Here is an 18,036-nt window from a genome sequence, read left to right on the forward strand (position 1 = left end):
ACCTGTTGACATAATTTAAGGAGAGCAAGTGGGTGAATAGTGCTGTATTTACGTAATAATACATGAACATATATACGGCATATAAATATATAATAAAACTTGTTTTATGCTTTGAGGAATATTAGACAGTCATGATCAGTGCTGTACAACTGCAATGTGAATTTTAGTCTACCGTACAATTTACCCGTTAATCAGATTGTCAAGTTCCTCCAGTGAGGTGACTTCAAATCGGTCTCCATATTGTTCAAACTTAAGGAAGATTCTCCCATCATAAGTCCAGAAACTGTGGATGATTTTTGCGTTTTTTGCTTGTATAATTTTAGATACAATGGATTGTCTATACTTGGTCAAATCTTCTGGATGCTTTGATATTATTATGACTAATCATGGCTTTGCTACTCTAAAGAAGAAGATTTTTTTTAAAGATTTTTCCTATGTGTTCCTGTGTAAAACTTTGACTGCCCATTGTAGCCCCATCTTACCCCGGGGGAGATTTAATTTTTGGCTTTCTTATTTGTCACACCATAGGTATTTTTCTCGACTCGTTCACCCATCTTTCTTTAGAAAAAATGATAACTCAATACTTAACTATATTTCTTTGAATCAAGCTTTAGATTGTATGATCCAGTGATGGTCTATCGACCAAATATACTGACATATAAGTTTCAACCACTGGTAGCTAAATATGAACCTGTAATAGGATATTCCTCACGGATCTTAATTAAAGATTCAACATAATAATTTTACCAACTCACCAAAAATATTCTGATTTAAGCACCTGGTAAAATAAAAAGTAACTCATCCAGCCCTCCATTCTTAAATCAGTTCCTTGAATGATTGAAAAACCACCCTTTTTGTGATTACTGTTCTCCGTGCAATTCAATATATCAATACCGAGGTACAATAAATTAACTTAGCGTGCAAATAACAATCGCAAGTTCCATATATTATGTTTACTTTAATTTCCATTAATCTTCTTTTATAGATATAACTATAACTGTACCAGCAAATTCCCATAAGAAGTCCTCGAGTATAATTATTGTAATTGCAAAAATCACAAAACAAAGTATTTCCCATAAAACAAAAACATGATAAATAAGTTTAACAAAAGTATCTCCATAATGGAGACTGAATGAATTCAGCATACTTTCGTTATTTAACTTATTTTTGTTCCCAGGCACTCTGAAATACAGCGCATATGGCAGTGTTCGACCAGAATTTGTAGGAAATCTTGGAAAGCTCTCAACACCTAGAATTTATTCTTTGACCGTTCCATAAACTTTTGGCAGTGATGTGTAAGTCGGAAAAGTTTATATCAAGCCTGATACATGTGTTCGTTTTGGGGCAAGAAGAAAAATGACATTTTGCATGTATTTACTGCTGTGCATTGTCTTAGTGGTTTTAGGTTCTTCCATATGAACTCCATCATATCTTGAAATAGCCTCGACTATTACAAGGTTTTCCCCACAGATCAAGTTAGGTTTGATTCAAAATGAGCTACATGTATAAAGTAGAGATTCCTTGCTAAAGTAGGGATGCTTCCCACGCTGTGTCTCATAAATAGATTAGAATGGCAGGGATGGGGTAATTGAAAAAAGTAATTGTAATTGACCATTTTTTCAATTACTTGTAATTGAATATAATTAATTACATTGAAAAAATACCCTGTTATTTCAATTACTTTTCAATTACATTTCAGTTACTTTTCATAATACATATTATGTGTATTTAATAGGAAAATATTTCCAACACAGTCACATTTTACATTTATTTTAAATTCAAAAAAAGCCCTTCTGTTTTTCAAAATCTTAAACTTTTTTTTTATATCTTGATAAATTAATTTGATATATTGGCTTGTTTATAAAAATTTTATTTTGTTTTATAATCATAATGCACAGAAAGAATCAAAACTAGTTTAATGTTTATCAATAATTTTGTTTTACACCTCATTGGTATAGGCATGAAAGCATTTCAATTTTTTGTTGCTTGATTATCAAAAGAGGAATAGAAAATAATTTTTAAATGTGTCAGAAAGACTTGCCTTGTTACCCTTCAACTCCCAGCTGTAAATTTCTATCAAAACAACCCTCCAAAGTTTTATATAATTCTATATCATGGTTTGTTTAAATTCAAAGATATGACCATTAGAGGTGACATAAGATACGCATGCGTGAGGTGAAAGTGGTCACGAAATTTTTGTTCTTAGTGAAAAGAAAATTATCTGAAAATTGTAATGGTATTTGTGGATTTTGAGTTACGGGGATAGAGATAGTGTTTGAGATGTTTCTTGGGAGGATTAAGAAGGATTAAGAATGTCTGAATCTGAACGAAGAAGACTCTCCTCTGATGGACAGACACCAAAACCCCCGAACAAGATGTTCAAGATGGCGGCATCGAGCGGTGAGTTTAACACAACTGTGACAACAGAAAGCTTTGAAAATAAAATGATTGATCAAATGACTATAATTGCTAATTAAAGCAATAGATCAACTACAGGATGGTCAGACACATTTAAAATCAACATTAAACAGTAAATAAGACAGATTCCGAAATGATTTTATGTCATCTATCGACGAAAAGCTCAAAGCTATCCGTTCTGACCTTGACCTTGAACTTGGAAATCGACTCATTGTCACAGTCTGTTGCGTCCATTCTTCAGAGACTCCAGGTGGTTGAAAATGTAGAAGTAGAACGCCCGGACCTTGTACATGTAAGTAGGTCAGCAGATAATTCGAACACGCTGTTTGAAAACAAGGGGAACCCCCTGAACAACGCAGATTTAACGATTATAGCTTCAAACATTCCAAAGGAACCGGATGAAGACATATTGGAGGTGTCAAACGAATTGATAAATTCTCTAAATGCATCAATTAATGTGGTTGCTGCTGCTCGGTTAAGAAATCGGAACACTGGAAAACCGGCTTTAGTTAAAATTAGCTTTGAGTCAGTCCAGGATAAAATACAGATCTTGAGGGAAAAGAAACAATTGAAAACAGTGGAAAAGTATAAGCATGTGTTTTTGCGTGGTAGTAAAACTCATACCGAAAGATTATTGGAATTGAATGCACGTACACTGCTAAATGAATTGCGTCATGGAAAAGATTTTCGAATCACTTCAAACGGCCGAATTATTAAGAAAACACAGGATAGATTGCAACAGGATTCTCAGGACTATAGCTCAGTTTAGACGTGGTTTCCTTCCGCTACGAATAGAAACAGGCCGATTTAGAAATGAACCGCCACAAGAACGTTATTGTGTTTTATGTAAAGACGGATCGGTAGAAGATGAAAAACATTTCTTATTTTATTGTAAAATCTATATATGAAAATATCAGAGAAACTTTTTTTCATAATGTTAATTTAAATAGAAATGTAGATCCAGTTGAAAATTTAAACACTTTAATGAAAACTCATCATCAAAGACAAACTGCCAAATTTTTAAATTTATGCTTTTCAATAAGACAAAAATATTTATACCAATCAAATTAATGTCATGCGTGCTATCTTTATTGAAAATGGAAATAATGCACATATATTAAAGTGACATATAGGTCAATTTGTTGTTTGAAACACCATACACATGTCACTATAATAAAATATTTACTTACTTACTTATTAAATACTATTAAGAATGCTCTACAATTAATATATTTCAGAAAAGAAATATATATTATATTGAATCACTAATTTAACATTTAAACAGATCTTTATATACATGTATGCATTTGGTATCTGAAATGGCTATTACATAAAACAAGTATTATTTATTTTATGAAAATTGTCAATATTTGCAATTTAAAGTGTTTAGCTTGCCTACCTGTGTAGCTGAAATAATTTGAAAGTATTTTATGGTTGATTCATAAACTCTTGAAAACTCACTTTTAATCAAATTTCATAAAGGCTATCAATTGATAAATGTACATGTAGGACTAGGTCTTGTGTTGATGAAACACACAATTTATGCAAGCGCTCTGGTCGTCCATCCCAATTTTTTCAGACCACCAAGCTACAGACCTGCAGCTACACACAAACATGACAGACACCTGACATTATTTATTTTAAATATTCCCCCTCCTTTAATTTACATGTATTTGTTCTTCAAGATTTTTGAAAGCGAAACAAAAGTAATTGAAATGTATTTAATTACATTCTTCAAAGTAATTGAGAGTAATTAATTACATTTGTAAAGATCAATGTAATTGTAATTGCAAGTAATTGACAAAATTCTCAATGTATTTGAAAGTATTTAATTACATTTCAAAGTAATTGACTCCAACCCTGTAGAATGGCATCCTAGACAGATTGGATAGGTATTTGATTCTATAAACCATTATGTTAGTTGGAATTCATAGGGGGTACATGTATGTAAACCTTCGAAGGATTTAAATACAAGAAAACAAACATATCAAATTTCCTTGTGATAAAACCTTTTTGAAAAGTGTAATTGTTTCCTTTATATTCAAACACTGGGACGTGAACATGTATATTGTATCAAGTAACTTAATTCAAAAAGAAAGAAAAAAAATTAACACAGATTATAAGGTGCAAGATACGGATTTTAAAAAAGATCAACTGGATGATTTGAATTTTATTGAATTTTTTTTGATCGTGCTAACTATCCCGCAGCAATTATTCCAAATTTGTGTTACACATATTTTACTGGATGCTTTTCATTATTAGAATGACAATAATCATTTTATTTCTTATAATTAATGGTACACGATGTATATTTAAAAGTACTATAAAATGGTGTAAAAAAGATTCAAAGCACAATAAGTAATCTCAAAATATTCAGCAACTGTAATGAGACAAGAATAAAAAAAAGTCTTCCATTCAAATAAAAAAAAATCGATTCATATGAAATTTTCTAAAATACATGTAATTCAAAACTTACTCTAACTATTGTCTGAATAATCAATCGTGTGCTCTTAAATACAAATTTATACATAAAATTAGTTGATAAATTCATACATTCAGTAACACTGCCAAATAACTCTTGAAATAATACTTCAGGCAATACAATATGAATAATAAATTTAATTTTAAAGTCCGATTATGCTATATAGTAAGGATTCTTCAAACCCTAATACCTACCGGGTGTATATACAAGTACATGTAGTGAAGATAAAGGTATATGGTATATAAAATTACTGATTAAATTAGTGGTATTAGAAATGATTGTAACTTATGTACAGCTTTTAATCTTTGTTCCCGAGTCTGGAAGATAAGCACGTTCCTACCTTTAGATACACATATATCCCTATTTTAAAGGATTTTAGCGCTAAATTGGAGTTGGTCAATTGACTGTAGAGAAAAATACCAGACAAGCAAAAGTATAGCTTAACATACTTAAAGACATACAAGCAGGCCTAAAAATACACGGGAAAACAACTGGCAGAGTCATATACCCATATGGTCCAGTTGTCAGAGGTAATGTAATATGGTACATTGATGGATTACGGTATCCATACAGCAACAGTTTGCTCTCTATCAAAGCAATACAAAAATGAAAAAAAGTTTAATTCTACAAATATAGTACCAGTATACATTTTGTGTAATATATATATATATATATATATTATATATATACGTAGTGCATGCCATTAAAAAATGATTATCACAAATCCATCACCTGTTGTATAAAACTAAATAAAGCTTTTTACAAACAAATACTCAGCAAAGCACCAGACATTGACCTAACGGTCATCTCTTTGCTCAGTTTTCATCTAAAATCAAATATGTAGCAGTAGAAATAGTTTTCATAATTTTTCTAATCCACTCGCTGAAATATTGTTTTATGCTCATATTTTTACAATAATTTGTTTTTCAAATCGCTCTCCACCCCCACTCTCTCTTTCTCTCATTTATAAGCTGGATTTGAGGCACCGTTTGAAAATCTTGCTTCATTCCCTTCTCCGGCTCCAGACCTCCTAGCTGAACAGCGCATGCCTATGATAACCAAAAACTGCAGTAAAATGATTCCAGCTAAAACACCAACAACTATATAGAACCTTTGGAGCGGGATTGTATCTGAAATAAAATACACAATTTGTTAGTGTTAGATGAATTGAATCAAATGCCATTATGGTAGTTCTCGCTCTGCAGACATTTTTTCCATTCTTTATTTAGCAGGACTATCAGAAAAAAAAAATTTTGTCTTTGCAAATGCTCTGCACGAAGTATTTCATGCCGATCATTGATACGATATTTTCTAACGTAATAGTACTGCCTTTCTGACTTTCTGAGTATTCTACAAATGAAACAAGCTCAAATCCATTCTAGAAATGATCATACTTGCTTATTAGATGTAGAATTACTGTCTTTTCTCCCATCTATATCAACATTTATATCCCAGTTAAAATAATTTCAACTGAGACCTCCCTTGTATTCATAATAAATAATAAACTGAGTTTCATTACCTTCTTCCTCGGGGATTGCTATGATTTCGGAGGCATCAATTTCAAAATTTCCACAAGTAGGAAAATTCGGTGGTGTCTTGGGGAGGTTTGGAAAAGACTCGTTAAGCAGCATAGCCATGCCATCTGAAGAGTGAAGTTCAATATGACAGTGCATTATCCACAATCCAGGGTTGTCTGCTTTGATTCTGACCACAACGTAACCACCACTAGGAACGATAATTGTGTCCTTACGTGGCGGATTTTGAAGTTCTAGATCAGGAACATTTCCATTTAACCAAGACTGGTCACTCCACGTAGCTTCATTACAAAAGCTTTTGTCCGCAGATACACCGCCTCTACAATCGATGTCTGCATTCTGTGATATAAATTCGCCAGTTGTCTGGTTGTAATCTGCGTACCCCATTTTCAAGACATAGAATGAATGTCCATGCATATGTACTGGATGAGCCCATCCACGACCTACACCCATGTTTAAGAAGACCATTTGAATTGTATCACCGTGATCAAGGTTAAGGGCATATGTACAGCTACATAATTTTTGTTCACCGCATCCCGCCTGATCGCATGCGGACGTTATTTCTTTTGGTTGTGATACACCAGATACAGTTGGAGTGACTAATGACCTCCCATTTACAGATCCGGGAAACCTATCAGTGCCGGGAAAGGCATAGTTGAGAAAATATTCCTTAAATTTACCTTTAACAACTGGCGGTGCAGGATCATTAGTTGCAGTTGAACGAAGCTGATCAAATCGGATACACTCTGTATGTTCATTCTGGGGAAAATAAGAAAACGGACAGTTTAAGACATAGCATTTGTCCCCTGTTGTGCACTGTTTTCGATTAGTTTTGGGTTCTTCCACAAGAGCACCATCATATCGTAAAATAGCTTCCGCTACTGTTGTCCGTGGTGTTCTTTCAAGAGTTTTGCCTCGTATCCAATAATTTCCAATCGTCTGATTTGCTTCAAGAATGAAATCAAATCGCTCACCAGGATTAATAACGAAAGACTCGACTGTCTTTGGCTGAACTGGGAATCCATCGGACTCTATGATAGTAATCACGTGGTCATCGACAGAAACTCTGAACGGATAAAGAGCTCCCACTCCAATCACACGAAATCGGTAAGTGGAACCGTGAGTCACATTGAAAACTTCTAGTGGAGCTTCATTGTGAATACTTTTATTTTGATCTGAGTAGAATCGTCCCCTACCATTAATCAACCCTGCGTCCGCCCTAAAAAGACTGAAGAAACTACCGTCGAGGGATTGGGAGGGTGCATATTTCGATCTATTTTCTATGATTCCATAGGTCATCAACTGAAATCCTTTATTAGCATCCCAATCATGATTCCATTCCTGGATTTGCATGATGTGCTCTGGAAGGGGGTTGGGTTCATTTTTACGAATGTCACAATACCCAATAACCCTTCGATACGTTGGGCCCCCGCATGAGAATGATACCAAAATGTTCCTGCTGGATGGGCCTTGAACTTGTAGGTGAATGTTTGTCCGGCTTCAATAGGACATTGAGATACAAAAGGAACTCCATCCATGAAAGGAGTTCCAATTTGGGGTAATCCATGCCAGTGGATCGTAACGGAGTCGGAATGTAAATGATTCTTCACTTTTATGACGACAGTTTGTCCCTCGTAAACGATTATATCGGGCCCTGGAAGTGTTCTGTTGGCTACCACTATAAGTCGTTTAGACTCCCACCCATCCGCCGTAACTATTTCACTAAGAGGAACGGGTTCAGCTTGAGAAATATTTTTCACCCTGTAGTCGTACAGTTTACCTTCTTTTGGATAAACGGCTCTATTTGTAGCACTGGTCATTGTTAAGTAATGCTCAATAACAAGTGACGTCTCACAAACTGTTGATGTCCTGTCACATGTATAGCTAACTGTTGACGTCACAGACAAAAGGAATACGTACAGTTGTATGGTCAGCATAATGCTGCCCTGAAAAAAAAGAAAATGAAAGGATTGTCAAAGTCTTTATTTTTAAAAAAAAGAAATTAATTGTGCAATTCTCTTTCAGTAAATATTCAATGTCTTTCATTAGGATATAAACCTTTTTAGTTGATTATAAAATTTGTAAATAGTTATAAAAACTTTTTTTCTTTTTCAGGCTTACATCATCGTCATATAGCCGCCCCTCTGTTACTCAGTGGTAAATGCTATACACCGGTACAATGAGAATACTTTTCAACATACTATTTTCAAAAACACAGGTGTTTCTTACTTCATTCACTTTAACAATTGATCCACTTTTCAAGAATATTTTATGCTATCACAATACCTTAAGTATACAAATATCTTTGAACTGTATGGTATGTCAGCCAATCGATGAGAACATGTGGTCAACATTTAAAACTTTAGCACGCCCGACCGAACAAAGTGGCACACTGTTATTGGAATGATAGTAATAGTGGTCAAGCACTATTGTTTTGTTTAGTTTACAAAGTGAAAGTGACAAATGGGGCAAGTACATGCAAGTAAATAGATCTACATTAAGATTTGTTAAGGAGTACTAGACTAATTAATTTCTTGATCCTGATCATCCTATTTCTTTTTGAGCAACACAGCTTCATCTATCAGTTTATTTTGATTTATTTTATACTTCTTTAGATCCTTCACAGTGTTTAATTACACCCAGGTGACCTTTAAGGCCCATGGGCCTCTTGTTTTTATATTTGTATGGTTTCCATTTGTATGTACTTTCCGATTACTAAGTTTGCCCTGCTGTCGATATCGTCATTATCGACGATATCGTATCGATATTGAATCATGATTGTTCAAGATCTGTTTTTGCCAACTTTCACTCTAACCCTAACCTAAAACCTTTGCCTAACCCTAAACCCTGACAATAACAACCACAAACATTTATTTATTTACATGTACATATTCATGCCAATTATGAATCAATATCGACATCGCTTATGGTTTTATATAATTATGTCATACATTAACTTGAAAATAAATTTTATAGATCAGGTTCGATATCGATTTGATATCGTCGAAATAGCATTCATCTTATATATGATATCCAGTATTTCCAATTTCATAGTACTTATCGGGATCGATACTATACGATATCACATGATATTGTCTATATCGACATCGGATTCGTTATTGGACATGTATGATATGGTCCATCTTCACGAAAGATCGACGCAAAGGCATTTTACATACTTTTCTACAAAATTTATGACTTAAATAAATCGATTTAATTAAATAAATGTGGAAGTAAAAAAGAAAAAGAGATTTCATTTTTTAGTTGTTTTGGGTTCTTCAGTTTCAAAATCAGACATTCTAATAGCTTGTAGATCTCGGGATAGACCAATGTTGAAAATTGTGAATATTCAAAAGGTGTGGTTTTAGCAGTCCGAGATAAGATTTTGAAACACACGCATGAAAAGTTACAGGTCGTTCTCATTTTCCCTTAACTGTAAACTTTGCTGTTCTCATTTCGCCTTACTGCCTTTTCTTACTTGTATTTCACGAAATGGGAACACACCTTTAAGAGTCCCAGATAAATAAGGTCAGACACTTGTCTGGTTGGTACATGTAAACTGAATGTCTATTGATGTAAGATTTAAACTAAAGCACATATATACAAGTTGGTGTATCAAAAAATGTGCCAAGACTGCACAGTCCTTTGACAAAGTAAAGAACGACTGAGATTGGAAATCACAATATACCGGGTATATATATACTAGTATACATATATATATATATATATAGAGAGAGAGAGAGAGAGAGAGAGAGAGAGAGAGATGACGAAATGAACAGATAAATAAATTAATAATGTGATCGTCAAAACTTACACATGACATGCAAAACATAGGCTACTAGAGTGTAAAAAATATCTGTTTAAAAATATAAACCGATTTGACTCCCCCTTTTTTGTTTAGTCGGATATTCAGCCAATTTAAGGTTCTTTTCTTTCTTGTTGTGTAAAACAAAATTTGAGCTGGAACCCCATATCTCTCCATCCCCAAACTCCGAATTCACCCTGTTTATGCTTATTATAGGCACATTGAAAAATATCAATAACAGGTTTGAAACGATCAATATTTTTTCCTTTACTTCTTAATGAAAACCCATTGCCATTATCATTCTATTAACATTGAACTATGTTTAGAACCTGTTTTTGAAGCCATCTGTTGGAAATAATGTAACGTATGGACCAATAATACAATATTTTACATATTCACCCACTTTGTACAGATAATTAATACAGATATAAATATGAAAAAATAAATTGTCTTTCTTTGCTTGTTAATGCATGGTTAACGGCTGCAATCACTGAAGAAAAAAATACGTGGATTATGTATTTTTTCTGCATTGTCGTAACCGTTATCTTCGTATTAATAAACAAAGAAATCATTTTATTGCTTAATTAAAGAACATATTCAAATATACCTGTGAGAAATCCTGTGGCTTTGTCGGTGACAAGTTTAGCGTGTATACAAACTGACAAGGAAAAAAGTGTGTCTTCTAAACAAACCTAAACTACAGTATTTCGCAAGAGTGCATTTAACACCGCATTAAAGTGAAGAAAAAAGAGCTGTAGAGACCGTAGCCTTCTTTGTTGGTGTGCAATAGTTAGTAAACCAGCTCAGGATCAACTGATTTGAAATAATAGTTCCGACATGGTCGTGCATGCAAACATACGAGACTTTATAACCTTGCGCGATGGTCAATATGTGCCCAGTAAAATTTATGTAAACGATGACACTGTCAAGTGTGAAAATACGGCTTCATAAAAATGTATATTCTTTATTTTGATAATAAGGTAAACTATAGTTTTTTCGTAGAGTGAATTTCAGATTGTTGGAACAATTTCACTTAATTTCATTCAATCGATAATTCTTAATAATTGACTTCTTTATAGATATTATTTTCTACAAACGCCATGAAAGGAAATTAAGTGTGTGTGTGTTGGGGGGGGGGGGGGTATTCTCACATCGATATCGACTCTCTGATAAGGGAAATAACTCTCACTGGGATTAGGAAAATTATCAAGTTAAAGGGGGATTTCTGTCAAATATTGCAAAGCAAAAAATTACTAGCATTTCAATTATAATTTACACTTTTTTTTTCAAAAATAATTATCATTATAGAGCAAAGTTTTATATGAGTGAACAGAGGGATAGTAAACCTTAAAAGAGATGAATGAAAATTAAAATCAAATAAAAACATAATCTATTATTCTTTTTTGAAAGTTAAATTATACTCTATCTCAAATACTCCAATAACTTTATATATTGTTTTTGGTGGAAGAGTTAGAGTTGAATGCACTCCCATGACCCTTAAAACCCTACAATACATGTAAAAGGTGTAAATTGTCAAATTAGAAAAAAAATGCTTATTCTTAATGTTTTCCTCCTTTGATACCTCTGTATCACAATGTATAGTACATGCTGGGCTTTTTAATCCAGACACGTAATTGGGGGGGGGGGCTGCCCCAATCCCCCCTTTTTTCCAAACATAACCTTTTACTGTTGAAAATGTTCATTGAAAGGTTGCCCCCCCCCCCCCCCCCGTTTTTGTTGCAGTATAGACAAACCAGGGAATTGTGCTAATGTAAACATGAATAAATGGTTGTGAAAAAAGTTGGAAATCCCCCCCCCCTCCCGAAAAAAGATTTCCAAAAAAAAAAAAATCTTTTTTTTGCTTATCAAAGTTTTTCAGGTAAGTTGTCAATTTTTTTTGCCCCCCCCCCCCCCCGACTTTTCAAAAGCGAAACTACATATCTGCAATCTCATATTAAATTATTACATACATGTAACCACATATTAAACAAAACATATACACGTAAGCACTCTGCCTAATAAACATTATTATGGGAAGTATATCATGAAACGAACTACCCTACAAAATCATTTAAGGTTATACTTGATGCAGACACATGCTTTCTTCATATAAAACCTTATAGGCATTGTTTTAGCACATAAAATTGAATTTCATTATTGTTCATAAAACGTATTACTAGTTTATTTTGTGTTTACCAAGTTTAAATGTGGTATTAATGTTAGGCTTAAACGGAGGGAAGGAAGAAAAAGATAGGGTTAATAACGCTTACTGTGACTCTTCTGATTAAAGCTGGGGAAAAGGGGGGCTACGCCGGCTTCATAGCAAGTTAGCATTATGACAAAGTAATGTAAGCCTTAGAAATATGTTGATCAAATATAGAACAACTAATCATTGTCATAAATTTGAAAAATTATGTGAATTTTATTAGAAACAGTGGTGAAATTGATGATGATTTACGACCTTTACATTTCAGAATATATAACACAGCACGTTATAAAGAAACAAATAGATGAAAAAATATATATAATTCTAAAACGAACAAGCATTCTGAGAGTATTGCATTAGCAATACTAGTCCCCTACCGTCAAGTGTAATCTGGTTCTCGTAAAAATTGAAAATGCTATAATTCCGTCAAAAATCAATGAAGCGGAATGAAATGCAAACTTGATCTATAACTCATCAAGTTAAAGTCACATACCAAAAATCAGCTCAATATCTGCAAGCGTTTAGAAAAAAGTGCGGAAAACCCTGAAAAATTGAAAAGGTCGTAATTCCGTCAAAAATCATTGAAGCGGAACGAAATGCAAACTTGTTCTGTAACTCATCAAGATACACTCACATACCAAAAATCAGCTCAATATCTGCAAGCGTTTAGAAAAAAGTGCGGAAAACCCTGAAAAATTGAAAAGGTCGTAATTCCGTCAAAAATCATTGAAGCGGAACGAAATGCAAACTTGTTCTGTAACTCATCAAGATACACTCACATACCAAAAATCAGCTCAATATCTGCAAGCGTTTAGAAGAAAAGTGCGGAAAACCAAGTGGGACAGACAGACAGAGGGACAGACGGACAGACAGACAGACGGACGGACGGACAGACTCAGAGGAAACCTATAGTCCCCTCCGGTTTCACCGGTAGGGGACTAATAAAATAAAATTTTGCGACTTACGAATACATTTACTTTTTTTTGGGAAACTGAAAGAGTAGGTTTTTTTCTACATTACAGTAAGATGTGTTTGTGAAACACTGATGCCCTCTGCATGGCAGCTTGTGGCGAAGGTTAAAGTTTCTCAAAAATCTTACTCCAAGATCGAGGTCAAAGGGTAAAAAATGTTGGTACCAAAGAAAGCTTTTGTCACAGGGAATATACATCTGTGAAATATGAAAGCCCTAGCACCAACCGTTCATAATTTATAGGCAGGGTAAATTTTTTTTCAAAAGTGGGTCAACTCCAAGTTAAAGGTTGATGGGTCAAAATTATTGGTACTCAAGGAGAGGTCTTGTCACTAGAAATACATAAGTGAAATATGAAAGCCCTGTCTACAACCGTTCAAAGTTATTTCCAAGGTTAAAGTTTTTCAAAAGTAGGTCAAACTCAAAAATCAAGGTGAAAGGGTAAAAATTATTGGTAATCAAGGGAAGTTCTTGTTACAAGGAATACACCTGTGAAATATGAGACCCTAGCACCAACCACAGTATTAAACTCTGCCATTCAGTTAACTGAAAGGTAACTGAAAGGTGACTAAATGGCAGAGCTCTGTCATTCAAAGTCACCTTTCCAGACCTCTCCGTGACCATTCAGTTGACTGAAAGGTGTAGTTTCATCCTGTGAACCATTCAAAAGTTATGACCAAAGTAAAACTTTGGTAAAATTTTGCAAAAGTGAGTAAAAGCTTCAAGGTCAAGTTCAAGAGGTAAAACTTGATGGTACCCGAAGAAAGGCTTGTCACAAGGAATACAAATGAGAAATATGAAAGCCATGGCTCGAAAAGTTATGGGTAAGTTTAAGTTTTTGTTGACAAACAGCTAAACAGACAGCTAGACAGACAGACAGACGGACATAGCAAAAACTATATCCTTCGAATCTTTGATTACGATGGCATAAAAATCTTTAGTTTAGCTTCTCACATTTCTCAGATCTGCGAATGCATTGCTCATCTGTCCAACACAATCTATTAGAAATTTAAGGTCAGACAACAGGTTCCTTATTAATAATAATATATTTTTTTTCCCAGGAGTTTGTCCTTGAAGTATTGCTACTTTACGAGTTTCCTCACAGAAAAAATTTTCCTTTAGATGCTGGTTGCCCCCCAACTTTTTCTAGGATTTGGACAGTAAATTAGCCCCCCTTTTTTGTGCTTGTCAGACATTTTTGGGAAGTCCCCCCCCCCCCTCATTTTGAAAACGTTACTATGGGCCTGACCAATGTGACAATTTTTTCTTGTACTTATTTTTCAAGACATTTTGAAAACAGTTTAGAATTCACAAGAGAATGACAATTATTGACAGGTTTTGACATACATTTATAAGGAAGATATACAAAATAGATATTTGAGGAACCTGTCGTTAGACCTTATCTCTTGAGCAATATCTAATCACTATAAATTCCCACAGGTACTTGGGGACGGGACCCCCCCCCCCCGTGTTCTGTACCTCAAGGGTTCTTCGACTTTTTTAAAAATAAAATATTTTTCTATGACATATTCACAGAGAATTACAACTGAAAAATCCCAAATATAACCTAAAACCAGCCTTTTATAAAAATTCTAACTCTCTGATACTAAAAGAGATTTTTTAGTATCAGAAAGTGTGAATTTTTGTAAAATGCTAGTTTTAGGACAGAGGAAATTCAGAATGTAATTGAGTGCTGTTTGAACATAGTACCTATGTAAAAGAATGAAAAAAAAATACTATGATCGACTTGCCTTTTATATATATGTATTTGGATATAAATGAATTCCAAACATATTCCATTATTTGTTTGTTTGTTTGTTGTTTTTGTTTTTTTTACTTTCTTTTATTGCAGTGGGAATATCTTCAAAACTTTTATAATATTAAACAACGGTATGTTCGGAGGTTATTGCTTTGTATTCGATATCATGAACATGTATCAGATTTTAAAAAGAATTTAAACCACAAAGTTCTTCTATCTGAGTGTCCTATCTTACAATTTTCCACTTACTTTAGTTTCATATTAGGTTGAATCGCCTTAAAACAAATCAAGTATGCAAAGCAAAACTACCTTGCGCATGGCCCTAGGAACCGGGGGGGGGGGGGCACGGGGGGGCGTCCCCCCCCAATTTTGCCGATATATAGATTACTATAGAAACATAGCTACTATACAGTATGCTTGTGCCCCCTCAATAAAAACGCCTGGTGACCTTTTTTTCTTTTCTTTTTTTTTTTTGCTTGTCAAGGAATTTTTGGTTGATAGTGCCCCCTCAACTGAAAATGTATGACTGTGCCCCCCCCAAACTGAAATTGCTTCCTACGGGCCTGGTGCATACAAAAGATTTGGTATAAGATTGAAAATTTTCATTTACACAGTGTGTGATTAAACATTGTTATTCTTTAGAAAAAAAAATAAGCTGCTTTTGAAAAAAAAAATAACCATTTGCTTTTGAAAAAAAAATCCATTTTATCAACTTACCCCAAGTTAACAGCACTCCGGATCTATCACTTAAAGGAAAGAAAAAAAGTTTGTTGTTAAAGTCACTATGTTGTTAAAGTCACGAAGAGTTCATGTTCATTGAGGAAGGCATTTTCGAGGACAGAAAACCGCACTGCTTCAGTTATGTGTTTTGCTTCGCTTCTCTTTATTGGTGATTGACAGACTATATAAACGGCCATCAATTCATTCTTTTAAGACCACTAAATCGGTAAAAGGGGCATATAAGGTAATGGCCATTTAATGATCTTGTTATACAGTATATATACTGCTAGATGACAAACAATGCTGGTGCACCTTCCAACAAGAGGAATTAGGTGCATTTTTGAAAGATTAATTCTGTACAGGGGAGGATCCAGGATTTGTTTTCTTTTGGTGGCCGGACCTTCATGTAGTGACTAGGACCAAAGAAAAAAAATATTTAAAAAAAGAAATAAAATAAAAACAAATCTAAATTAATTCCCGATATGAAAATTTAATGGAGACCTGTATGATACAAATATGTTATATTTTTTATATCTTCAAATTTGTTTAATTTGATGGATGCATTAGCTTATTCCTAAATAGTGTAAGGTGGACGATAAATTCCTACTCTAGTAATGAAGCTTACAAAATTCATTTACCAGAAAAACATCGATAAGATCTAGGCATTTGAAAACGACGAAAATGAAAAACGAACAAGTTTTGCTTGATAAATGTCTCAACATTTGTTTCTTTAAGGGTTTTATCCAGCCCTAGTATTACCAATGGTGTGTTCATTGGTCTGTAAACATTTAATAAAAATCAGCTGGGATGTTTCATTGCACATGTATACTCTGTTTAAACGTTTTAAGTTGTGTATTAAATTGCACGGTTCAACTGAACAATTTTAATCCTTTAACATATTTCAACTATTTTAATTCAGAGTTAAATTAAAAACATTTTATTCTGCCCATACATTCTGCATCTATCGATAAGTAGTTTTACTATAAAGATTTATGCTTAAAAACCATCTTATGAGTGATGATTTTACAATTAAAAAAAAAACTTTGTAAAATACACTAAATTGTTAACAAATGCTAGTACGCTTGAATTACCCCTGAATCTTCATTTCATTGATCAAATAGACTTTAAAATGTATTGAAAGACAAATGGTTCAAATTAAATGTGCAATTTGTATAGCCTTATCTGTACGTTGTAAATTGTAATACGCAAACTGTATAGAGAATTCGTTTATTGTATTAAACTTGATAGGTCCAAAAAGTATAACTGGCAAGCTATGTCAACTTGAACCCTGAGTAAACATCCTTAAAACCTACATGTATTAACCGAAAGAATGACGTATAAATAGGTTAAATTGGCGATGGTCTCAATTTCAGACCCAGGCCTTGAGGGTAAAACGGCTGTGGGGAATGCTTTGTTGTGGTTTGTAATATTTTGAAATGTCAGCTTCAATATACGGAAATAGAAATCGAGAAATGTGCTAACTTTTTCATGCACAGTAAATATACATTTTAAATGTGTGGATCTGTAGCTCTCTTGTTCATCCCATTTTTTGACCAGCTAAATGCAACATGCCATATTTAAAGTAAAAATCTTTACCGTACAATTTTGCAATAATTATTGCGATCTCACAAATCGCAATTGCAAGTTTTCAAATTTTGCGTTCAGCGTTAACACAGCTTGCATTTACATAACAGTGTTAGATAGTATAAGTTACGACCAACAATATGTAAAAGTAAGCAATTACAGACTTAACACCTTGGTTTTGCTTATTAAAGTAAATTGTTTTCAAGTGAAAATTATATAATGCTTCTTATCCTTTTGAAAATGTTCTTACTCTCTCAAATAAATTGCGTTTTTGTTTTGTTTTGACAGGAAATTCAGGCTTTCATCGTTATCATTAAAATTGAAAAAAATATTTGCTTGGGATTGAGGTGATTGTATATAGAATGTGAATTACTTTTAGGACAATAGGTTCAAGAGGGTACGATCTAGGTGTTTTTGTTGCGTGGAATATTCATTTTTCAAAGGCTTTCCTCTTTTTATTGATTTTTAATGAAATGAATTACCTAGATGTTAAATGGAGTGTGCCGGTAAAAGGTTGCCATTTCAAAATCTTAGTTTTGGCATTTTGTATGTTACTT

At 33.6% G+C, this 18,036-nt stretch overlaps 1 protein-coding gene across 1 annotated transcript; it reads right to left on the bottom strand.

Moving 5' to 3' along the window:
* Nucleotides 1–4,231: 4,231 nt before the first annotated feature.
* On the bottom strand, nucleotides 4,232–15,963 carry LOC133187438 (uncharacterized). The gene is given in 4 exon segments (XM_061322811.1): nucleotides 4,232–6,030; nucleotides 6,420–7,829; nucleotides 7,832–8,381; nucleotides 15,893–15,963. Coding segments are annotated over 3 exon segments (2,121 nt in total). The 5' UTR covers nucleotides 8,373–8,381; nucleotides 15,893–15,963; the 3' UTR covers nucleotides 4,232–5,860.
* Nucleotides 15,964–18,036: the final 2,073 nt, after the last annotated feature.

Source organism: Saccostrea echinata, unplaced genomic scaffold (assembly GCF_033153115.1).
Source record: "Saccostrea echinata isolate AGI-Se365-2 ecotype Australia unplaced genomic scaffold, CSIRO_AGI_Sech_v1 ptg000015l, whole genome shotgun sequence".
Taxonomy (NCBI): Eukaryota; Metazoa; Mollusca; class Bivalvia; order Ostreida; family Ostreidae; genus Saccostrea; species Saccostrea echinata.